The 25,938-nt window shown below is 45.0% G+C and overlaps 1 protein-coding gene across 2 annotated transcripts in view; it reads left to right on the top strand.

The window, feature by feature from the left end:
- LOC122813157 (influenza virus NS1A binding protein) overlaps positions 1-25,938 on the top strand; it is a 462,133-nt gene that overhangs the window by 35,069 nt on the left and 401,126 nt on the right. For both annotated transcript variants that reach the window (XM_044085313.1, XM_044085312.1), the window contains exons 3-4: positions 717-831; positions 1,108-1,277. In XM_044085313.1, coding sequence (XP_043941248.1) covers positions 721-831; positions 1,108-1,277 — 281 coding nt within the window. In that variant the 5' untranslated portion in view covers positions 717-720. The remainder of the gene's footprint in view (positions 1-716; positions 832-1,107; positions 1,278-25,938) is intronic.

Genomic DNA, 25,938 nt, shown 5'->3' with positions numbered 1-25,938 from the left:
GCTTTTTCTGTTTATAGTAGCCACTTCCACTTATAAAGCGTTTCTGTGCCGGGAAGTTTCGAGGCGATTACCTGGGTTTCATTCTTTCTCCATGCATTACAGGATAGGAGCATAGCAGATGGCTCCCTCTTCTGTGCGTGAACTCTGGCATACCTGTGTGCACATGTAATTTGCTGTAGTGGTTTGCATACTGGTTGTTGCAGCTTCAATAGGTAACCCCCTCCCAAAAAATTGAAGGGAGAACAAGTGCCAAATATTCTGTCAGATTTTTTTCACACCACCTTGGTGTTTATATTTAAAAAAAAAAATATTTAAAAAAAAAAGGGGGGGGCAGATGGTTACTGCTTTTTTGTGCCAAGTGTCAGTCTGATGTGTCTGGAAAGGAAAACTGCTCATGCTGTCTGCCCAGAACATGGGACTAGGCTGGTTAGCAGATACCCGTGGCAAATTCCCGTTTCTTTACAAGTGCTGGGCATTATGGTAAGCTGTTACACAGCTGTACTTTGAGTAGCTAAACCAGTTTTAGCATTTTTTTTTTTTTTTTTCCAAATAAGCATGAAAAGTGGCTGATTGCATAGGACGCACACTTCAGTTTATATTGCTGTTTAGTGAAGGTTATTAACTTATAACCCACAGACACTGCAGTTGCATTTCAGAATAGTTATTGGTAGTTCTACTTAATGTGCATTTTAGTAATTCTGTTTTCTAACCTGCAGCAAAATGATCCCCAATGGATGCTTGAGTTTTGAAGATGAACACTTCATCGAATCATCTGTTGCCAAACTTAATGCCCTGCGCAAGAGTGGACAGTTCTGTGATGTTAGACTTCAGGTACTCATTGATGCAAGCATTTCCATGGGTTGTGCATTTTTATTGTTGCTGTTTCTGCATAGTGATAATTGCTTTTTAGACATTACTTTGCAGAAGTGCATTTAAAAAAAATTGCAGTAATACAGGTAGCACTGGTATGACAGCTAATTCAGGAAAATTGGAAGCTTTCTTTACAGACACATTTTCCCTGTTTTTAGCAGGAATGTTAAGTTTAATCCTGTAGTAAGTGGTGGTCAGCAGCATCCACATCTTGTCTAAAGTTTTCTTGTTTTACAGGTTTGTGGCCATGAAATGCTGGCCCATAGAGCGGTTCTGGCTTGCTGCAGTCCATACCTGTTTGAAATGTTCAACAGCGATTCTGATCCCCATGGAGTTTCTCATGTGAAGTTTGATGATCTACACCCAGATGCAGTCGAAGTCTTGCTAAACTATGCTTACACTGCTCAGTATGTATAAGTCGCACCTTTGGTTTGGGTGATAAGAAATGTTATACAAAGCTGTATTCTTTAAACTCTGTGCAACTCTTCATACATGCATAATTTTTGTATTTCTGTTCTTTAATTGCTAGTTAATGCTAGAAGGGACTGTGTCTACTGTGTAAGACACACTGGAAATGGTTGATTGTCAAGGTAAGGAAATGCTAGTCTAACTCTTAACTGATGCATTACAAGTGGGAACTTGGTTCCTAAATCTTGTCTGTGTAGTGTAAATCACAAGTAGAAAGGCCGGCTACTGCATTCTTTTTTTTGTCCTATGAAGTACTGACTAATCAATTTGGCGATGTCCTAGTAATTTTCATTCTTCACATGAGGGAGTTGCCTGCCCAGGTGACCCGACATTGAACAGTATACCAAAGTCTTTTATTACTAGAAGGTGTGGAGCAAGTCCCACATAGGCAATATTGGACGTAGGCCATAAATGTGACTTGCGTGCGCACCATTCTCAGAATGTTGCCACCAGCCAGTTTGCCAGTCCTGGACATAAAGATAAGTGCTCCATTGGGGAATTTGTGTCTTGCTGCTGCAGACTTTTTTTTCCTAGAGTCATTCAGGAAAGGAAAGTGATTTGTAGAAGGCAGGTTCCACATAGTCGCACTCAGTGCCTCTTGTCTTGGACTTGAACTGCTCTATCTGCCAGTCTCATTTATTCCCAAGAATCTTTGGAGCAGATTTTCCTCCATCATAATATACCTAGGCAACCAGTGCTTGAAAAATCTTGCCAAAAGTGCTTTGGAGGGTTCCTGCAGTTGGAGGATCAAAGCTACCATGCAGCAGAAGGCCAAAAGATGCACCTCTCCCAGCAGATGTAGCCTAGAGACTCATTCTGCTTCAAATCCAGATCTTCAGGCCGAGCCCGATTTGCAGGCTGCCTTAGACCTGGGTGCCGGCGTGTACAGAGAGGCCTCGGAGGCATCTAGTCCAGATATCCAGGGGGAACCAAGGCTCATTTTGTTGGAATTCCCTAGGGGAATATGACTGATCTTATTGAGGGAAGAAGTCTACTTGGACATACTGGAATGCAGGCCTACTGCTGGGTCCCCTACTCCTCCCTTATCCTGGCCTGTCTTGCCCCAAAATAATCGGCCTATTTCTGAGGAAGTTTCTTCTGATTATGACAGTGACTGCCTAGTCTACTCCTCACAAATTCCTTCACCATTAGACTATGCCTTCCCATGAGGAAGACTGAGACTCTCCTATGAAAATCTCATTAGGGTAAACCCTCAAATGAGGGACCACTTCAAGTGGGATGGCACTCCAATGTCAGATGTTCAGAGGAGGTACTTCTCTCTCCTTGAGGTGGAGGCCTCCAGTCCTTCAGTTTATCCCACTGGTTATTCATGCTTTTTTTGGATGCCTTTGCTTCCACATCCCAACATCCTGACTCTGCCTCTGGCCCCCAAGAAGCCGGACAGCAACTTCTCTTTTAAGGCCTCTGTTGCAGACCCCTCCATCTCTGTGGCCTCAGACAAAGCTTTGAGATCTTCTTCACTCCTCCTCTTCCCTCTGAAAAAGACAGTAGGTAATTAGAGAGGTTGGGGAAGAAAGCGTACATGTCGGCTACCCTAGCCTTTAGGGCTTTGAACTATCAAACTTTGAAATAAGTATTCCTTGGGAACTTGTCACAACCTTCTAAAATAGTTTGACATGCCTAATTCAGATGACAAGGCCTTGGGATCTTCCCTAATTGCTGCATCCTCCCAGGTGGCCTGTCACTCAAAATGCAGCTGTGATTCTGTTGAGGCTACCTCTGGGGCAGCTGCCTCTCTGAAGATTGCATGGTTGAGGCTTCAACTTCTGAGGACATCAAGGTGAAGCTCATGGATGCTTCCCTTGACCATTCTTAGTCGGGCTTCAGCTGATCTCTTCAAATCACTGCAGGAAGAGTAAATGGTTAAAAGAACTCTAGCATATTCTGGTCTCACCATTTCCTAAGTTCCACAGGTATTTGTCCACAGGCAAACCCGAGCCGCCCAAGCCAAACATTCCAGGGCTAGCAAGAAAGCCAGTCACTACTCGGCTGCTCCCTCCTCTCTTCCTGCCCAAATAAGCAGCCTTTTCCTGACTCCAAAGAATTTCCCTGGTTAACCCCTCTTTTCCTATCGCTTCCAGCCTGGGAATCTGACAAAAGATGCCTGGGTCTGTTGCATCATAAAGCACTGATATTTCATGGCATGGCATTCCCATACCTACCTTCAGGCGCATCCCAAACCCACCTGCTGCACAGGCACCTCTCTTCCCTAGCTGTTGGCAGAACTGCTGGAACAGGGTATCACACAACCAGTACCCACCAACCAAAAAGGAACAGGCTTCTACTCCTGGATGTTTCTAGCACCCAGGAAGGAAGGTCCCTAGAGATCCATCCTAGATCTCTCCTTCCTCAACACCTTCCAAAAGGTGCCCTCCTTCAAAATGCTTACCCTGCAGACCTTGTTTCCACTGATCCTCCCACAGGCCTTTTAGGCGTCCATGGACAAACTCCTACCTGTGTATTCCCATTCATCCCAAGTTCAGGAAGTTTATTTTCTCTGTGGCATCCTTGCACTTTCAGTTCTTGGCCTTGCCTTTTGGGCTTCTGTACAGTCTCAAGAGTTTTTACAAAATGTGTATCCCCAATAGCCGCATTTTGCAGGTTCTAAGGCGTTCACATTTTCCTTTACCTGGACAACCTCCTGTTCCAGGCAGGTGCACCAAAGGAACCTTGACTCAGCCGTTGCCATCCTTCAACTAGGATTCACAATGAACCTCAAAGTCTGCCTTTACCCCATCCCAAGATTGTCTTTCTGGGGTGCAGATTCCAAAATGACTGTGTCCCTTCCACCTCAAAACTCACAGGAGCTGTGCAAGACCTTTTCAAACCACCTCCTTCCCCTGCACCTTTCTTAGTAAAGCAATTTCTCAGAATTCTTGGACTGATGGTTTCCACCCTAGCTATGCTACCTCTGGCAAGGATTCTTATGAGAGTTTCAGTGATTCCTGAAGTCGATGTGGGCACATGCCCACCCTCTGGAATTTGAAATTCCACTCCTACCTTGCTTAAAGGAGAAGTTTCAATTGTGGATTTGGCGGAGTGGCATTGAGTTCCCCATACTGTACAAGGGCTGTGGTCTCCCCCTCCGAAAAGATCACGTAAATGTAAGAGATGAAGGCATTTATGTTCTTAGTGTTTCACTGTTGCAGTCATCACACTTGGGTTATCTGCCTGCAGGTAGCCCTCAGTCGCCCCGAATACCAGAGTCTTGGGATTTCTGCATCTGGTGCTGTCGCTTCTTCCATGACATCAGGTGTATAAAGCAGGCAGCCGATGCTGTTGCATCAATCTTTCTTGTAGAGGAGTCCGAAGCAGCTAGCAAATGCTGGTCGGCCGCTACTCAATTTTCGTTTAGGAGTTTCTAACCTGAAAGTACCCTATTGGGGATCCTTTCTTCTTGCTCTAACCGATGCCAGAAAAAGTTAACAATTGTCTTGCCTGTGGAAAGCAAATACCTCGAGAGATTTTCATTCTTATTGCATCACCTGTTTAGGCCCAAAGCATGACGTCCCTCACTGTCTGTGCCATGTTTAATGCCAGAACCATTTGTCATGGGGCTATTTGTCGCTAAATTCTTTCGCTATCATTCTCCGTATTCCGAAATGGCTTCGATAAGCCATCAGACTACTAATCTTCTGAAAAACGTAAAGATAAAGACAGACTGCATAGGTCCAAAACTGCTGACGCTTCTGTTTAAGCTAGTCGCCAGTCTGCTGGTACTCTGAGGTGCCTTTGCAGCCCCTGATGCTCGCTTCTACAGATTTGCAGGCCTCTGCTGAGACACTTGTGATGCTTCTTAGACTATGGAACCTGTGGATGTCTCTACCTTGGATGGGTCTGGAGCCACTGTGCAGGCACTGGCTTCTGAGGGGGTCTTCTGACCTACTGATGTTCGAATTAAACAGACTTTGTATGCAGTACGTCTAGAAAACTGACTACAAACGAGCATGCTCAAGCTCCCATACCACAAAAACATGCTTAGAATGGCTGAAGACCTTATTACCCTAATTGAGGGAAGCCAGCCTTCCCCTGCTAAGAGACAATTGAGTTTCATTCTTATTTTTACAGACCAGGAGTATGACGACTCTGACCATTCTGATTATCAGGACATACCCTTATCAACCTTATGAGGTTTTTTTTTTTTGGTGAAACCTTGCATACTAAGAATTCCGCTGGGAATGCCAAGACTACCCTCAGTCCAAAAAGACTTGAATTCTTATAATTGCCTCAGCACAGGCCTGTAGCTATACCCCCTGTCCTGGATGTTGTAGATGTCTTCATGGAATCCAGTCTGCCCCTAGAAAACCTGATGGGTACTACAGAGTACCAGATTCTCACAAATTTATCTTCAAGAATCCTACTGCGGATCCAGAGACCATTTCCCAGGGACCTAAAGGAATCAAGGCTACTCCATTCAAAAACCCTACTTCAAACAGGGATTCTAGAGCTTTAGACGGATGGGGTAAGAAGGCATATACCTCTGCAACTCTTGCCATCAGGGCATTGAATTGCCAGTTTCACATGTTGAAGTACCAGCAACATATTATGGAGGTAATTAAACAAGTAATGGGGTTACTTCCAGATTGTGCAGAAAGTAAAGATTTACGAGAGTTGATGCATTCTGCAAATCAAGTTAGTAAGCATACTTTGCAGTGTGGCTTTGATGCCCTAGAAGCATCTTGCAAGGCTGCACTCAATGGGTCTGTACTGAGAAGTCATGCTTGGCTGAAGGAACAAACATTGCCAGATCATGTCAAATCAAAATTACTAGATGCTCCTTTAAATAAGGACGGTTTGTTTGGCACCAAAGCAGAAGAGGTTCTTAAAAAGATGGAAGAAAAAGCTAAATCTATGCAAACTGTTAAAGAATTCTTGCGTGCAGCCACCTAGATTCAGTAGGCATTGGCCTTCTAAAAACTGGTCCTTTCCAGCCCCTTCCAGGCCTTAAGAGTCCAAACCCAGGGGAAACAGGCCACCCAGACTACAGTTTTCAGGCAGCTTACCACTCCCTGAAAAATGGGGAGTGGTAAGCTGCCCCCTTATGGAGAAAGCTCACAATGACTTTTTAGTTATCCTTCCCAGCCCTGCCCAATTACTTGTGCCCCTAGGAGGAAAACTTGCCCTTGATGCAAAAAACTGGATGTCCATTTCTCGGACCAATGGGTCCTAAACATTGTATCCCAGGGGTACAGATTCTACTTCCATTCACTGCCAACCCCATGCAGGTTTCCAGACCTTCTCCAAACCCCAAGCAGGTTTCCAGACCTCCTCCAAACCAGTGGGCAGAGGCTCAAAAGCAAGTACTTTCCCTGCTCAATATCAGAGCTATTCAACCTGTTGCAGTAGAACAAAGGGGGCAGGGTTTCTACTCCAGACTTTTCCTGGTGCCCAGAAAAGAGGGCTCTTGGTGCCCAATCCTGGATCTATCAATTCTCAACACCTTGCTGGTGGTCCAAAATTCAAGTTGCTTACCCTGCAACATCTTCTCCCTATGCTAGCCAAGGGTGCCTGGTTAGTCACTCTAGACTTTAAAAGAAGCTTATCTGCCCATCCCCATAAGCGAGTCATGCAGGAAATATCTACGCTTCAGGGGAGGCTCTGTGCACAATCAGTTCTCTACACTTCCCTTTGGCTCATCTACTGTGCCCATAGTATTCACAAAGTGCCTGGCTCCAGCCATTGCGTATTGCAGGCAGAGAAATATCCAAATTTTCCCATACTTGGGATTATTGCCTGATTCAGGCGGACAGTCAGGAATTGCTACTTCAGCACCTGGCATTTGTAAAAAGCCTTCTCATTTTACACAAACGAAAAGAAATCACAACTGGTGCCCAGTCAAAAGATTGTATTCCTGGGAGCAAACTTGAACACAACTTCCCAGATGGCATTTCTCACTCTAGAAAAACAGGTCTGTCTGACCACCTACGTGAAACAAATGGCCACCAGAACCCTGCTATCTGCAAGGAAAATACTGCAAGCCCTAGGGTTCATGGCCTCATGTATTCTGCTAATTCCAAATGCAAGACTGCATATGAGGAAACTGGTACTTAAAAAGCCTTTGGTGCCAACATTCTCAGGACCTGGAAACCATCATTCCAATCATACCTTGTCTGAGTTCCTCTGGTAGGCAGAAGTATGCAACCACAAGGGACTGCCTTTCACTCAACCCCTCACTGCCCACATCCTGACAACATACACATCAGACAATGCATGGGGGGTGCACGTGGCAGGCAGATGCATTCAGGGCCACTGGAGCCCAGGCCAAATTCTCCTGCACATCAATGAAAGAGATGCTAGCTGTACAGAATGCCTTCAAATACCTAATCCTTCCAGGACTGCTGCTGATAAACAGACCACCACAGTTATGTGATACATAAACAAGCAGGGGGGAACCCATTAATACCCACTCTGCAGGTTAGCCATGGCCCTGTGGAACAGCCTTGAGCAGCCAAGTGCGTCTACAAGCTCAGTTCCTGCCAGGCAAACAATTTACTGGCAGACAACTTGAGCAGAAATATCCTAGACCCACACGAGTGGAAATTGAAGCCCAGCACCTTCAACCTTCTAATCCAGAGGTGGGTAACACTGGAGGTGGACCTTTTTGCCTCCCCCCGAGAACCACCAGTTGAGCAAATTCTGCACCAGGAACCCTCGCAACAGGGCCCGGAAGGTGGATGCCCTAGCCTTCCAGTGGGGAAAACCTCTCAATTTATGCCTTCCCCAGTAGGACAGGCCAAGGGCAATTTTTATTGCCCCAGACTGGCCACGTCAGCACGGTACCCACTCTTACGCAGTCTGACAACAGTGCAACCCTGGCACCTTCACCAGACTCGTAACTTGCTGTTTCAGCAGGAGGGACAGATTTTGCATCCGTGGTTCATAGGCAAGTACTAGGCTATTGGCCCTAGGGCATAATTAAGCCTAGCCAAAATGTTTAGGCTTTTGCCTCCCATGAGGTTTAGTTGCCTGTGCCTCTTGTCGAACAGGGCCATAGATGTGATTCCCAGGGTGAATTTCCTGTTTCCCATCCACTCATCCTCTTGAAGAGTGCTAGTGAGGGGCTCTGCCTCACATATATGGGGACCTTATTCCAGAGCAAGGGGAGTCTCTGGGACACTAATCTGTCCCTCAAGTCCTGTTTATTGTTGCTGTCAGGTTAATGTCCCTTGAGCGTGTAACTCTGGTGGATTGGGTTTTCCTTAGGTGGAGCATTTCCAGCAATTTGGGGTTTGCCATAGCCTTGTATGTTTGGCATAGGTCACTTCTGAGCAGTCTGTACACGACAGAGTATAGTTTGAGCTTTTTTAGCCTCGTGGCATATTAAGGCCTTTTATCCTCTCTGTGAGGTACTTTTGAGGCGCCTCCAGTTGTTGCAGATGTCTTATAAGGTACATCCCAAACAGGGCATTTTACTCCAATTATGGGTCTGAGTGATGAGTAGAGGGGGGCTAGCTTCCTTATTCCTAGATGCCAACCCCTTTGTGATGAGATGGGCCATGTAGAAGGATTTTCTAACCCCTTTAGCGATGTGGTTGTTTAAGGAGAGGTTACTATCCTCCAGTGTCCCTAGGTCTCTTATCACACACTGATAAGTGGGCTGCCACCTACATTGTAATTCATTGGTACTTGTTTTTTCCCCAAAAGGTATGACAATGCACTTTTTGGCATTTAACTTGAGGCTGTGATTTTTGGCACCACGTGTCCAGTGAGACCCCTCTGAAGGATGTCTACGTCAGTTGGAGTCTCAATTATGGCGCCCAGTTTGCAGTCATCTGCAAAATTTGTTGGCCATAATCCCTCTGTTTGCTTGTACCTCGGAGAAAAATAGATGTCTAACGGGAGGGGTCCCAATACTGAGCCTTGTGGTACTTCACTAATCACAGGTTTAGAGTCCGATCTAGCGTTCCCTATTCTCACCGAATGGGTTCTATCAGTGAACCAGTTGGTAGCCCATCTTGTTACGTAGGGGTTTATGTTTAGGTTAGTGTTTGTCTACAATTCCCGAGTGGGGAATGGTATCTAAGGCCTTGGCAAGATCAAGGTATGTTGTGTGGACCACCTTCCCTTCATCTATTGTCTCAAGTGACCTTTTTGAAAAAGTTAACCAGATTGAGGAGACGTGACCGTCCCTTTATGAACCCAAACAGGGTAGGGTTTAGTTTGTAGGTTCCTGATGTCGGAGTTCCATGATGATGCGCTCCATGGCCCGTTAGGCGACTGGGGAGGTAGTCCCCAGGGTCAGTGGTGGCACCTCCTTTGTGTAGTGGGGATGACTGTTGCAGTGTGCCACTCTGTGGGCGCACAGCCTAAGGTGAGGCTGTGGTTAAACATGGTATTAAGGTGCGGGATTATAAATGTGTGAGTTGTAGCCTGGTATTGCTGGGGTGCTCTCTTGAGCCTTGAACCAGGTCTCTGTTACTGCACTAATATCAATGCTCTCCATATTGAGGAGTGCCTCGAGAGTGCATTTTTGAGGTTTAAACTCCTAGTGTCGAGCAGCATGACCCTCAGTTTTTTGTCGCTGGTACTTGTTACGGTGGTATGTTTGTCTTTTGAGCCTTGCCTAAAAAAGACACTATGGGGGTAGCAAGAGCCTTTGACAGTATCCTGAATCCCAGGGGTGACGAGTGCAAGCCATGTCTGACGAAGCATAGAGACTTATTAAGCATGTCATCCCAGGCAGACATGCTGGATCCCTTTTGAATGACACCAGAAACTTGACCAATTGTTGAAATTTATCATTTTTCCTTTTACTGAGATCATTCTTGGTGAGGGTAAGATGCAGCTTAGGGCTAGGGTCGTACCTGCCTTGGTTACATGATCAGCGAGCTCTTCTATGTCCCTTTTCATGTAGTCCACAGAGGTACGTTTCAGGTCATTCACACCAACATGGACAGTGAGTCTTATTTGTTCTTGTCGTGGAGTGACCTGAGTGTGTGTGTGTAATGTGGCGGATTCTGGAACCCGACAAGCAGCTGACTGTGACCTTCTCTTTGTTCAGCCTGGTGAGAGGGACATCAGTGTGCCTGACTATGGGAGTCACCTATTACCAGTGTGTTTTGCCTTCAGGGCTGTGGTTGTCTGGCACACTGGTTTTGGAGGTTGTTGATTTCAGTGTGTTAGTGGGTGTAGGTTGCTTGCGTGTCTGCTTTGGAGGTCTCTGCTGTTTTTGCAGGTTTTTATTTAGAGCTTCCGAATGTCTTTGTGTATCCATGTGTGGGGGTTGCAGTTACATGTTTGGTGGGTCTATGTTCAGTGAGTGGGGTGTTGCAGGTTGGTACCTTCTCCTCCTGACTGTCAAATCCAGTCGTGGCTGGAGAGAGCTTTGCCTCAAGTTTGGCTATGTAAGTGCATCTCTTGCAGATTTTGGTGTGTGGTAGGAGGAGAGGGTGTCTGTGTACATGAGGAAGTTGACATTGTCTCAGGATGCCCATATTCATCAGGTAAACAAAAGAATACCCTGGGAGCTGGCTCATGGACATGACTGAGAGTTTCGGAAATTTCTTATTTACTTGGTGGGGAGAGTAGTTTGGCTGTTCCCTACAAACAACTGTAGTTAGATGCACAAGCAACCTACAGTCCTCTCTCCATCTCTCTTTTGGATAAAGTGTTAGAGTGCTAAATCTGGGAGAACTGGCTAGTGCTAAGGGAAAATCTGAAGAGCAAATTCAGCGGAGCCGGGAATAGTTTAACCCTAGCTAACCCTATGTGCAAAACTGTGCAAATGCGGTTCTTGTACCCGAAAGATTAGAGATTGAAATTAGCCTAAAATGGCCAATAAAACTGTTTTTCAGTAACGGTGGAAACAAACAAAAAAACACTTATAGAACAGTAATGGCTATCGCACGTGTGTGTGAAGCCAGTAACAATAAAAAAAAATGTAGTTTACAACAAAAAAACGATTTTTTGAAGTGCAAACAAATGCCATTGCAGTATAAAAATAAGCATTTTAAAAAAACAGTAAACGCCAGAAAACAAGCGTTTAGGCAGAAATAGCTTAAATATCAAGAAAACCAGAAAAAAAGTTACTTAAAACACTCCAAAGTTTCTCCTTTTGTCTCACTGTAGGTCTCTGCAGTTGCAAACCCTAAACCTTGCAGCCTGGCTTATCCCCTTAGTACACAACCAGCAACCCTCAGCAAACAGGTGCTGGACGTCATTCTTGAAGCCAGAAGGCCTAGTACTAGGAAATCCTATGCTGAAAAGGGGAACCGATTCCAAATCTCAATGCCCTCCTTACCTCTAATCCTGGATTACCTAGCAGAACTACTCCAGAGTCCTATCCTTCTCCATTAAGATTCAGGTCTCTGCCATCTCAGCTCATTGTAATACTGAGCCACTTCTATTTGCTCACCCTCTCGTTAGCCCGTTCTGAGTGGGGCTAACAACTTGAGGCTCCCTAGGAGAGCACCCACCCCTGCCTGGGACCTTAACTTTGTACTGGAAAAGCTCACGCTTCCCCCTTTTGAACCTGCTGCTTCAAGTGTTAACATTCCTCTCTTGGAAAACAGCCTTGCTTTTAGCCATAACTTCAGCAAGAAGTGTCTGAGTTAGATGCTAATGGCTGTGGAACCCTTCATTATTTTCCATGCTGACAGGGTTTCCCTCAGGACTAACCCGTCCTTTATCCTAAGGTGGTGTCCAGTGTGGCTCTAAACCAATCCATCCATTTGCCAACCTTCTTCCCTAATCATCAGAATAAAGGGGAAAGGATCCTGCACTCCTTGTACGTGCACAGACTGCTCGGGTTCTACCTTAACAGGACTAAACCTTTCAGAAAATCTGACCAGCTGCTAGTCAGCTTTGCTACAGGGGCAGAGGGCAAGGCCATTTCAAAACAATTTCCAAATGGATAGCACACTGCATCCATTTCTGCTAAAAGCACCATGGAAAACCTACCCCACAGGGGATCAGACCACATTCCACTAGGGCTACTTTCACCTCTACAGCATTTCTCAGGGAAGTCCTTACCCAGGGACCTTCTGGAAGCTGCAACCTGGAGTTTTGTACACACCTTCTGGAAGCTGCAACCTGGAGTTTTGTACACCTTCACCAAGCATTACCACTTGCCTATTTTCTCTAAATCCTGAGCTGGATTTGCTACAGCAGTCTTACAAGGCCTGCTAGCCAGCCCCATACCACTGTCTCCACCCTTCCTCAGCTTTGGGAATCAACCCAAGTGGGATGACTGCAACAGTAAAACACGAACATAGTACAGTTGTGTACACGTGCCATAAATGTAGATGTTTGAGTGTATTCACTGTTGCAGTCCTGGTTTCCCTCCCTCCCCCTGGTTTTTCTATCTCCTTTCTACCCCTCCTTTCTATGGCCATTTTTACTGGCAGTGGTATTTACTTTTTACTGTTGGTATTCCCCACCATATACTAGCTTATTTGGGGGGCTCCTGACATTTGGGGCGAGGAAAAACTGATGTAATGGCATCGGATGACTGTTTTATATACCCCTGATGTCCTGAAGACGCAACAGCATCTGCAGAAATCCCAAGACTCTGGTATTTGGGCTGACTGAGGGCTACCTGCAGGCAGATAGTGTTTGGGCTGACTGAGGGCTACCTGCAGGCAGGCAGTGTGGTGACTGCAACAGTGAATACACTCTCTTAACATCTACATTACAGTAAGTGTACACAACTGTACCTTTTCTAGCTCTTCAGTCCCTTCAGGATCTGGGGATCTACACAGGCAACATGACTTGTCTGGTATGTGAACATGTGGGGGGCAAATCCTACCTCCTGTGCAGATTTAGCTTTACAGGTTTGGGAGCTGACACATTGAGCAGATCCCCAACACAGGCCCATGAATGGATGCTTCACAGGGATGTGTTTCTGGACATAGCCCCACCAATGAATATTCCTCTGACTTGTTTGCCTTCCTGCTGAACAGACAACTTCCAAGAATTTGTGCCAGGGGACCTCACCCCTTGCCATGGAAAGTGGAAGGGGAAGCTTCTGTATGCATTCCCTCCCCTTCCTCTCACTCAAAGTCCTGCTGAAGATTTGGCAGGACAAACCAGGAATCTTGCTGGTGACTCACTGTTGGCTAAGAGAGCATAGCTCCCCCTTCTGCACGTAGCCAAGGGAAGTCATCACAAGTTACCTCAGTGGACCTACTCGCACAACACAAGGGCTCTCTCATCCACCCACACTTAGCAACTCTTCAGCTGATGCTGTGTGTGGTAGAGCCCTGATACCTTTTTAAATGCCTATTCTCAGAGGACGTACTGTAAAGTCCTGCAGGAGGCCAGGAAACCTAATACCGGAAATCTCCTCTATCCAAATGGCGAGATGATTTTGGTTGTGTTGTCTTTCTCGTAACTTGGATCCACTAATGGTGGATCTCCCTCAGGTTCTTTCATACCCGTGAGTTGCTCAGTATTGGCCTAGCTTATTCATGTCAGCCATTTCTGCATGTCTGCCTCTTTCGCCACCACCACCCACCCACCACCACCTTTACCTTCTAGGTTTGAGAAGGTGTGCTCCATGTTAGACCTCCCAGGAGGCCTGTGCCCCCTCTTTGGGATTTAAACTTTGTGCTAGAGAAGCTGACACTGACCCTTCAAGCCATCTTTTTCTGTCTTCTTCTTAAAACACCGCACCTGGAAAATTGCTGCTAGCCTTAACTTCTACCAGAAGAGTCTGAGCTCTAGGCCTTAATGGTTTCTCCCCCTCCTCCCTTTTTGATCTTCTACAAAGGAAGGGTCTCCCTTTGCACCAACCCCACCTTTATACCCAGAGTGGTTAATGAGTTGTCCTTAAACCAGGCTATCCACCTACCAACCTTTTTCCCTTCTCCCCAAAACACTAGAGATTTTGTACACACTTTGTGCACAGACGACTCCTATTTTACCTTCACAAAACTAAATTTGTTAGTCTGATTTCCTATCTTGGGTAATCCCAGAGCCCTGGGATGGAACATGTCCGAACCATTTGTAACTGGATTTCCAAAATCATTACCTTCTGCTATGCCTACCGTGGGAAACCACCTTCCTGCTCAAAGCTCACTCAATCAGGGCAGTGGCCTCCTCTGGTACCTTTTCTCAAAGGGCTAGACACCAATTCCATCCTAGAAGCTGCAACCTGGTCCTCTTTTTCCATACCTTTACCAAACATTACATAATGGATTCCTTCTCCAGGTCTAGGTCTGGATTAGCCATGGCTTCCTTGAAAATTCATCTGCCAACTCCACCTCCCTCTCTGCATGAGCTTTGGTACTCTCCCTCATGTGAAGAATATAGTTGTGTAAGAACTTAACAATAGCGGTCTTCTCTGTTGCAGTATTCTATCCTGACCTTTCCCACTTATGTTTCTTGGATGTATTGCCACTATAATTCCTTGGAGAGACTCCTGGGGCTTCAGTTCTGAGGATGGTGTGTGCGTACATCTCCTTTATGGCTTGCATCCAGTATTGACTACTTGGGATGTACCATGCACCTTACAGTAACAAGACTTTTGTATACTGGCTGACATTGGGTTGCCTGGGCAGGCATGAATCCAGCAACAGAAAACTGCCTCTACTGTTATGGTAAGCTCTTACAAAGGTATGCTCTATCTCACGTGATAGAAGTCTACTGCAAGAACTAGCCTTTTCTCTTCCCAAGTCGATCAGTTTTCCTTCAACTGATCTTGTAGTTGCCAGTTCTTAATAAAGATCACTGCTGTGATATCCTTGTCCATGGTGACTGTCCGTAGGCTGATGTACACACCTCAAAGCTTTCTATCCAGATGTCTATCTGACCTTACACTTAAGGGACAGAGCAGCTGAAGAAACTCCAGTTTCTTTATACTGGAGTCCAGAACCGTCCAGAATGCTTTGCTGCATAGCAAGTTGTTCCTCCTTTCCATACTTCTCCGAATGATGAGGCAGCACACGATACCATTCTGACACGTGTGAAAAGTCCAGTGTCCTACATTAATACCCAGTATACTGGAAAAGATTTCTGAGGTAGCCTTAAAATAAACTCTGAACAATCTCTCACTGTGGGGAAGATGAACAAGCATGCAGATGGGTGTTATGAAACCTTTAGACTTGTGTGCTTTGGGGGGCTACCTTGAGCATTGTGATGAGAAATCGTACCTGGCTGTTTTTCTGGCAAGAGCCCAAGTTTAAAAAACAGTTCTCAGATGAGTTGCTAGATATTTTTTTCCTCACAAGAAATGTTTATAAGATGCAAAGCTGTAAAGGTATAGACTACTTTGCAATTTAGTCCTCATTTCAGTACTTTAGAGACTTTCCAATCAATGGCCTTTTATGAGATTGTCTCAAACTGAGTACCTTAAGCAACAAAAGGCTGTTCTACAGAGGTGACAGAGGCTGTTGCAGTCTGACGAGGTATCGTTAATTGTTTTTCCCCTTTCCCTAGCCAAAAGTGTGCCTCTGATTTTTAATCCTACCCATGTTCCAACCCACACACCCCTGCCTATCAGAAGTGATACTTTCACTTGGCTCTAGCTGACCTAGTTGCAATAAAATCAGCCCCCCCCCCCTCCGTCAGGCCATGTAGTTATCCTTGACAGGCAGGGACTGCTTGATTTTTTTTTTTTTTTTTTTTATGTCCCCATCTAAATGGAGTACAAGAAATTTCTGACATGATCTTCCACTGCTCCAAAGTATGTAGCTGAAGTGTTTGGGTTTACAGAGTTGAACAGTTGCATTTCTTTACCCAGATGATTTGATCAGACCCCGTCTCTGGAAGACCCATCCATAGCCCTGCCCGATACCATGTTATGCCTGCCTAGGCTAAGAATCTCAATCTGCCAAAAATCCAGTCTTATCTCTTGTATAGCACTTTGTGGAGTCCTTGATGCTCAAGAGGTGCAAATGTTTCCTTTCTGGAGAATAGTTTGAGCTCTTACCTCATACAGCAAAGAGCATATTTATCGAGCAATTCTGGAGAACTTAATCAGCCCCATCCTTGTGATCCTACTAGCTAGGCTGCACATCGGAGAGGGTGCTTCTACATGTCCTTCATTCATAAGGAAGCATGGGATGAATGGACCAGTTATCACACATCAGACTTAGTTTGGGGGCTGGTTCCTGAACCTCCAAACTACAAAATGAGGCGAAACATGGCAGCCCATGGTGCTGACTCAGTAGGAAGTAAGGAGTTACGTAGGTAGGTGCAGTTGACAGCACAGTGATGTATTGGGTAAATGAATGAGGGAGTGGTCAGTCATGGTGGACAGGCCTACTGTAGATAGTATGAGAGGTGGTGAACATATTCAACCTTCAGCTGCATCCTTAATCACTTAAGCCTAGAACCTGTTGTCATACTACCAGAGTAGATGAACAGTCTCATTTAAAAGGAAACTGAGCCAAGATGAGCTTCAAACTCACTGTGGTGCTTTGTAGTCTTGTTTGCCTAGTTTGGGAACCTACACATAAATTGCAGCTCCTTTTGCTATGGAAGCTCTAGCTGTTTCTCCGTTTAAGTTGAGCAGAGAAGAGCCTCTACTTTTTTGTCACTGTTCATGATTATTTTAAAAAAATGCTTAAAAATGTAGGTAACCATTTTATCTTAATCCTTGCATTGAGCATCTTTCTCCCAAGGTGGTAGTGCCCTTTAAGGGAAAGGTCTTCCAGAAACCTTCCACATGCCAAGTGGGCCATATTTTCCTTTTAGTGTATAAGTGTTGCTTTCAACCCCAAGGCATCTTCTGTCCAACAAGCTGCCTTAACAAGGCCTTAATTTGTGCCTCCATCTAGATGCATGTTTTTCTCTACATTCTTGCATCTGGAATACTTGGGCATATTTCTCCAGAATTGAGAATTTCTGAAAGGGCTGCTGTACTTGAAGCCTCAAAGAAGTTGGTGCTGCAAGGGATGTGGTGGTCCCCTGATCCATTATCAAGAGCTGGCGTAAAGTAACAATTTTTCTTCCCAAAAGCTACATCAAGGGAGGGAAGCTTTTCTGAGGATGGAAAAATGTTTGGCATGCAATTTTTGTGATTTTAATTTATGAAGGAGTTAGTGAAATTGTTATCAGTGATGTAAAAATACATGTCGGTAAGGTTTATACTTGCAGATCTAAGTTTGTTGTTTAATTGTATGTCAGTCTTGCAGTGCATTCTATGTTGGCCGTACTAGTAGGGAGCTGTTTAAGAGAATGTATGAACATAAGAGCTGTAGAAACTGGCAATTAAGCGAATGCTTTAGGTAAACATTACAAAATGGGGGGGGGGGGTTTGCAAAATTAATTTTTAATTTTTGGTTTTGGGAAATATTGGTGATTGAGATAGTTAAATGCGGAGGATGAGTTGGAATAAACATGGCCGGTCAAGTTGAATGCCTGTTATCCCCCTGGGCTAAACAGAGAAGATTTTGTAGCCTATTTGAAAAAGAAAGGGTTAAGACATTAATTTTGAATGTCATGTGGTGATCTCTTTGAGTATTTAATGGATGAAGTGAGAGGTTTCAATTCAGTCTGAAGATTGTGTATGAAGACGAAATCGCTTACTGGATTTTTTACTGAATTTCTGCATTAAAGCACAGTTTGGTTTATCAGTTTGTTTTTATCGGTTATTTGGTTTATACGTTTTAAGTGATCATATTTGATATATTGATGGAACTAAAGGCAGTGTGCGCATGTTTCCGTCCTACCAAGCGTGGTTGCAGCAAAAGACTGGGGAATCAGTGCTCTGATACCATATGACTGTTAAGATGTTCATCGTGTTATCCTGCTGCAGTCATCATACTTGGGTTATCCTGTCAGGCGGTCCCGCAGTCGGACGGAATTCCCAAGTCTTGGTCCGACGTCTGTTGCTGTCGCCTCATCCCTGACGTCAGTGCGCCAGGGGTATATATATTTGCAAAATATATTTAAAAAAACCCAGTACCTTCTGAGAGGGATTCCAGAGCACTAGACTGGTGGGGGAAAAAGGTTTACACCTCAGCCACATTAGCTGTGAGGGCACTAAATTGTCAATTTCATATGCTGAAGTATCAGCAATTTCTAATCTCTCAGTTTAAAGCAAAGGATAACCTCCCTACCCCAACAATCTGAATTGAAAGAAGTACAGGATTTGTTGCACGCCACTGAGCAGGTGGGCAAACATACCTTACAATGTGGGTTTGATTCTTTGGAGGCCTCCTGCAGAGCAGCTGTCACTGGATCGGTTATACGTAGGCATGCTTGGTTAAAGGAACAAACTCTGCCTGATCATGTTAAAGCAAAACTACTAGATGCTCCCTTACAGCAGGATGTTCTTTTTGGAGTTAAAGCAGAAGAAGTTTTAAAGAAAATGGAAAATAAGGCAAAATCAATGCAGACAGTCAAAGATTTCCTACAAGTACAGCCCCCTCTCTTCAGTAGAAACTGACCAACAAAAAATTGGTCCTTTCCAGCTACTGACAGACCACAGAGGGGTAAATACAGGCGCCCAAGGGGCAGAGGACAACCACAAGCCCAGTATAAACCTCGCCAATGGGGCACTACAACACAGTAGGGAGGAGAAGACAGGTCTCAACCCACCAGAAGGCAAACTCGATGACTTGCACCTCATCTGGACAAGCAGTACTCTCTTGACGGCCCCCTTGGGGGGGAACTCACACTTTTTGCAGACAACTGGCACATGGTCACAAAGGACAAATGGGTCCTAGACATAATTTTACGAGGATACAGATTCCACTTTCACACCTTGCCAATGAAAAGAGGAATGCCAAACCTGCCACAATCAATGGGCAGAGGCACAAAAGCAAATTACCGTTCTCATGGACATGAGAGCTATTCAACTGGTACCTACTCGAGAGCAAGGCCAAGGATTTTACTTGAGACTCTTTCTAGTGCCCAGAAAGGACAATGCCTGGAGACCAATTCTGGACCTTTCAATTCTAAACACTTACAAGTACCCAAATTCAAGATGCTAACACTACAGCAGCTACTTGCCATGCTTCCCTGCCAAACATGGGTAGTAACGTTGGGCCTCAAGGAGGCATACCTGCATGTCCCTATCAGACAAAGTTGCAGAAGATGCCTCCATTTCATTGCAGGTTCAACCCATCAATTCTCTGCACTGCCCTTTGGCTTATCTACTGCGCCCAGAGTTTTCACAAAATGCCTGGCACCAGTAATTGCATACTGCAGACAAATATATCCATACCTGGACGACTGCCTCATCCAAGCAGAAAGCAAAGACATTCTCTTACATCATCTGGCCTTTGTGAAGCATCTACTAAATTGTCTGGGGTACACAGTAAACGAAAAGAGGACAAAACTAGTACCCTCTCAAAAAAATGACATTCCTGGGTGCCAGCTTGGATACAGATGCCCAGAAGGCTTGTGTAACACCAGACAAACTACAACTGACCTCAATATTTCAAGACCATGGCAACAGACCCAATTAACTGCAAGAAAAAATTTGCAGGCTTTGGGCTTCATGGCATCTTGCATACTAATACCATTTGCAAAACTGCATATGAGGAAATTAGTGGTACCTAAAAAGCGTATGGTCTCAACACAGCCACAGCTTGGACACAATGATCTCTCATTCCCTGCCTTCAACAGGAGTTTCTATGGTGGTCACAGGCATGTCACCTCAACAAGGTCAGCCTTTCACCTTGCCCCCAACCAGGCAAACTCACAACAGATGCTTCAGACTACGCCTGGGGGCTCACATGGCAGGACAATGCATTCAAGCCTATGGACTGCAGAACAAAGAAAACTGCGCATAAATCAAAAAGATGCTAGCTGTACAGAAAGCTCCGACAGCCTTCAAGGATCTACTGCATCCAGGACAACTTACAATAAAGACGGACAACATCACAGTAATGTGGTGCATAAACAAGGGGGCACACATTCCTACCCTCTTTGCAGGCAAGCAATGATCTTATGGAACACCGCTCTGGCCTACCAAGTCCAGTTACAAGCTCAATTCCTGCCAGGACAGAAGAACACATTGGCAGGCGACCTAAGCAGAAACATCAAAGATCCCCATGAGTGGAAACTAGACCCACAAATATTTACAATGATAACTCAGAAATGGGGCCTTCCAAACATAGACCTGTTTGCCTGTCCTCAAAACTACCAACTGACAACATTTTGTACAAGGACATTCCACCATCAAGCTTGGAAAGTGGACGCTCTCTCCTTCAGTTGGAAAAACCTGACGGCATATGCCTTTCCTCCATTACCTCTCCTCACAAAGGTTCTTTTGAAGGTCAAAAAGGAGAAACCACGACTGATTCTCATAGCCCCAAACTGGCCACGCCAGCACTGGTACCTGCTATTGAAGAATATGGCTCACAGCCCACCATGGACATTGCCTCAAATACCCCCATTTGCTCACGCAACAAAATAAACAGATTCTACACAGCCAGCTCAAAACTTTAAATCTGGCTGCATGGCAAATTTACTAAACATCCAACCAGCTCCTCTTTTACAAGCAGTTCTGGATGTTATTCTGGAAGCCAGGAGGCCAAGCACCAGGAAGGCTTACTCGGACAAATGGAAAAGGTTTTGTGCCTGGAACCAAGCTAAAGGCCAAGACACAACTCAACCTCACATGCCTCACATTCTGCAGTATTTAGCGGAGATGTTGCACAAAGGACTTTCCTTTTCCTCCAATTAAAATACATGCTTTACGACACTAATCCACCTTTATTTTCAAATCCTTTTCTAAGGCAGTTCCTCAGAGGGGCAAAAACATTAGACCACCTAGGAGAGCTCCTTCACCAACATGGGACCTCAACTTTGTACTGGAAAAACTAACGCTACCTCCCTTTGAACCAGCTTTCTCTGCAGACCTTCAGTTCCTATCTTGGAAGACTGCCCTGCTCCTGGCAATAACTTCAGCTAGGAGAGTCTCAGAACTACAGGCACTAATGGCAGTGGAACCTTTCCTCATTTTTCATCAAGACAGGGTTTCTCTACGAACTAATCCTTCCTTTATGCCTAAGGTGGTTTCCAGTGTAGCTTTAAATCAAACCATCCACCTACCCACCTTCTTCCCCAATCCACAGAACAAAGGTGAGAGACTCCTGCATTCCTAGGACATTCAAGGCAGCTTAGTTACTACTTGGATAAAACTAAGACTTTCAGAAAAACTGACCAGCTCTTTGTATCCTATGCTACAGCTTCTCAAGGGAGGGCTATATCCAAGCAAACCATTTCAAAATGGATAGGTCATTGCATACAGTTCTGTTACATCATGGGAAACCAGTGCCTGCTACCATTAGATCCCACTTTACCAGGGCAACAGCTACCTCTACAGCCTTTCTCAGGGGGGGTTTTACCGAGGAAATTTTAGAAACTGCAACTTGGAGTTCTGTACACACCTTCACCAAACACTATCACTTGCCTTTTAAGTCCAGGGCGGGCTTCGCCACTGCAGTTCTGCAGGGCGTTGTTGCCTCCACTAACCCTCCATGATACCTCCCCCCTACATTAGCTTTGGGATTCAACCCAAGTGTGATGACTGCAGCAGGGTAACACGATGAACATAGTACAGTTTTGTACCTACCATAAATGTAGATGTTGGAGTGTTCACCCTGCTGCAGTCCAGGTTACCCTCCCTCCATCCCCTCTGATCCTCCATCCCCTCTGATCTACTGGCTAAATCTCTGCTATGCCTTACTGATGTATTTACTTATAGCTGAAGGGATTTTGTGTTTGTGCAGTGTTCACACCATTTGGTACTAATTCTGATCACCCTTTTGGGGGCACCTGACATCTGGGGCAAGAAAAACTGAAGAAAATGGCGTCTGTTGCAATATATATACCCCTGGCACACTGACGTCAGGGGTGAGGCGACAGCAACCGATGTCGGACCAAGGCTTTGGAATTCCGGCTGACTGTGGGACCACCTGACGACAGGATAACCCAAGTGTGATGACTGCAGCAGGGTGAACACTCTAAACATCTACATTTATGGTAGGTACAAAACTGTACTTTCTCACTAGCAGTTGCACCAAAATGTTAACGTCTCAGGCAGTACATTTTATTGACAAAAATAGCTCCAGTATTTAGTAATTAAAAATGCATTTCAAACTTCTGATGTATATAAAAAAAATTGCTAGTCTTTCTCAAGTAATTTTAAGTATGAAAAATATTTAAAAAGGTAATTATTTTTATGTGGAAGGGTTTCCTAATGGGACTTCATCTGCCAAAAACAAAGCCTGTAGCCAATTGCTGCTACTGCAGGTACTGCTTTCCCTTGAGGTGGCAAAAAAGGCCTGTAGTTATCTGGACTCTGGCCAGCCCCTTGGAGGGAAGTCTGTCAGCAGTTGGTGTGGGGGGAGGAAAAGCTTTGAAGACTGGCAGGTTGATGCATTTAGGCAGGAGACAACCCAAATAGCTGAAGGCTACTACAGTAGTGAGGAAGTGCTTACACAGCTGTGCTTTTATGTAGTATACATAGCATATTTGGACCTGGCCAAGGCCTTTGACACCATTTCCCACAGACTTGTAAATTTTATGTTGTATAGTAGATACCTTGTCTGGAATCTTAATCACAGGTGCCACTTCTGAAACGGAAAAAGCCACAGGGCTCAGGGTTGGGTCTTCTGTTTGACATCTGTTTCTCAGATCTTCAGACCAGCATTCCTGGCCTGTGATCAGAGGTTGCAGGTTACCAGAAATTGGGTTTTGAGCAGTTGGTGAGTGTGCCAGTTAACATGGTCTAACACATGTTGGGAGTAGTCTGAAATGAAAGTAAGAAAAATCTAGTTTGTTGGTAAACATTTGCCACATCCCTCCATTTGGGCTCTTGCAGATCTGGGTACTCTTAATTCCCTGTTGTATTCGCCAGACCCATTATTAAATATAATGCCCCTTTTTTGGCATTGTCTAGACTCCTCTGGGTATATCTCTAGGCTTTTTGAGCCATGAAAGATTTCAGTTTCTTTGACGTGTTACTTTGCAGAAGCAATGGTTTCTCAAGTACCGAGTTAAAGGAACTTCACTATCCATAGATGACAGACGCATTGCCATTGTAGGTCTATATTATCATGAAAGATGTGTATTTCCATGTCGAGCAGTGTTAGTACCCCTGTCACTTTCCAGGTAAACCAGAAGTTTGGATAGTCTATTTCATATCCTTTCCCCTGATCTGTTATCTCCATGAGACTGAAGGGAACTTTTTGAAATGTGGGTTATTAGCTAGGCTTATAAGGGTCTGCAGACTGCTTGCCTTGTATTTGCCTATGAATGACAGGCTTCATAAGAAATTTCATATTCCTGTGCAGGAAATGTAGGGTTTCAACTTGTCTAAGCTTCACATGCCTTTGGTATAAAGGATTCTCTGGACTTCCCAAATAAAGCCAGGCAGTCTTCTCAACTCTATGCAAGGAGGAATCATGACAGAGGATCCATTTCTCTGCATTCCTTTTTGAAGGACCTTAAACTCTGCAAAGTGTTGCAGATAAGCTGGCCTTTTCAAGAGCTCTATTTCCATAGAGACTTCAGGCTGCCTCGACATCCTTGGGCATCTTCAGGAGTAGGCCCTCCCTTTGGTCAATGTAGGAGATGGAGCTTGTATTAGATGCATTGAATGTTGCTTGGGATAACTGCACACATCAGTCCTGTATTGGAAGAAGGTGAACAGGATTTTTTTTAGCCCCCCCCCCCCCTCCCACCACCAGATCCGTTTGGTATGAGATCCCTAAGCTAAATATGACTACTTGTGCATCTGCCTTGAATTCCTGTCCTTAGTCTTGTTTCTTCACCCGCTTACCAAATGGAATCGGTGACCGGACTGGACTGGCTGGGAAAGGGTGCCTTCATACTTTCCATGTTGTGTTTTAGTACTGTGACTTGTTTCAAACTGATGCTTTAAGTGAAACAAGTCAGATGAAATGCATATTGAACTCACCAGTGGGTCATTCAGAAATTTCATCAGGCTTCCACACCATCCTCCATGTTGGTGGTGCAGATAACCTTAAATCCACAGTAAAGGTGGCCACAGCAGCAGTATCTAGTATTGGCGGATGCTACCACACTGCAAGGTACACATTGTGCCTTGCTATCTCTGCTGAGGACAGTACTGTAATTATGGGTGCGACCCTTTGAAGGCTGTTCGGACCTGAAATCAACTAACATCTCCACAGTATGAAATAAATTGAGTCGTTCCAGCCACCAAGTTTTACCCTGCATTCTCCTCATTCCTTTTCTAAATATTTAGAGGAGGCAGAGAAAGTAGATGTTTTGGTGTGCTTCTTAGAACTTACAGCAGCAGGAAATGAGATAAAATAAATTCTCTCAAACATCACTGTGCATCTGTTAACAGGGACATAGAATATGGATATTCTAGGTCTTCCGTTCCGATTTATCTTGCCAGGGTGGTTGTCTGGAGCTTCTCTGCCATTGTCCCACTAATTCCATGTCTCTAGGGAGAGGTGGATAAGGAAATAAAACGAATATTTCATACTTAAGTCCAAATGGAGATACCCGTGCAAATCTGAAGTTCAAGCTCATCAAGGATTTTATTCCAGCTTCTCTTCAGTGCACAGGAAAAGGCAACATCTCTAGCCAAAACATGATGCTGAAAAAGGTCTCTCACTTTGTTGCACTACAATCCATCCTCTTGTGCTAGCAAGAAGAGGCTGTGTGTAAAGTGTTTTTGTTCTGTGTTAACTCTGTGCACATGAAAGATTCCCAGAAATCCTGGAAGTCCCCTCTCTTCAGAACATCCAAACCGAAGGGTAAAAAGATCTCACTGATGAGCCAGTTTATAGTTTTTATTGTGTAGTATCTCCACACTCCTGTAGTGGAAGCTAGTGACTAATCCCGGACTGCTCAAATTCCTACCATTCTTGCCTCGGTCCTCCAGCTCCTACCATTCTTGCCTCGGTCCTCCAGCTCCTACCATTCTTGCCTCGGTCCTCCAGCTCCTACCATTCTTGCCTCGGTCCTCCAGCTCTTCAAATGCATGGCAATGGTAGAAGCTTCTCTGCTTGAAGGACACGAGTTCATCCTCTGTCTGGATGACTGGCTGTTGGGCATGGGCACCCCCCCCCCCCCCAACAAAAGAGGCTACTCATTTTGGTTTCTTGTTTCTGTGAATTTTTCTCCTTATTCTAGGACTTGCATAGGTTCATAGGTAGGTACTAGGTCATCTGCCTGAAGGCATTTGTAAGCCTAGCTAGAATGTGTTGGCTTTCGCTGCCCCCTTAGATTAGTTCCCTGTGCCTCTGTCCAGCAGAGCCATTGAAGTGATTCCTGGGGTAAACTTAGTTTCCCATCCACTCGTCAAGGTTTCTCTTGAGGGTTAGCGAGGAGCTCTGCCTAATGAAGATTGGAATCTTGTTCCAGAGTATGGGAAGTCTCTGGGACAGGAATCTATCCCTCCAGCACGTTCTATTTATTGTTGTGAGGTTTAGATCTCTGGAACGTGTGACTAGAGGGGTATGATTTTCTTTAGGTGGAGCATGTCCATCCGTTCTGGGTTGGACATGGCCTTGTATGTCAGGTAGAGATCCTCTAAGGCGTTGTGCAACAGAGTACAGCTGGAGTTTCTTCAGTCGAGCTGCATGGGGCATCTGCTTTTGAGGCCAGTGATCCTCTTTGTGAGGTACTTCTGTGGTCTTACCAGTTGGTGCAGGTGTCCTGTAAGGTACATCCCAAATGGGGCAT

This window comes from Protopterus annectens, chromosome 10.part0, assembly GCF_019279795.1.
Source record: "Protopterus annectens isolate FY-2018-M chromosome 10.part0, PAN1.0, whole genome shotgun sequence".
NCBI classification, from domain to species: Eukaryota; Metazoa; Chordata; order Ceratodontiformes; family Protopteridae; genus Protopterus; species Protopterus annectens.
The sequence above is the reverse complement of the archived record's forward strand: the minus strand, read 5'-3'. Positions and strand labels throughout refer to the sequence as shown.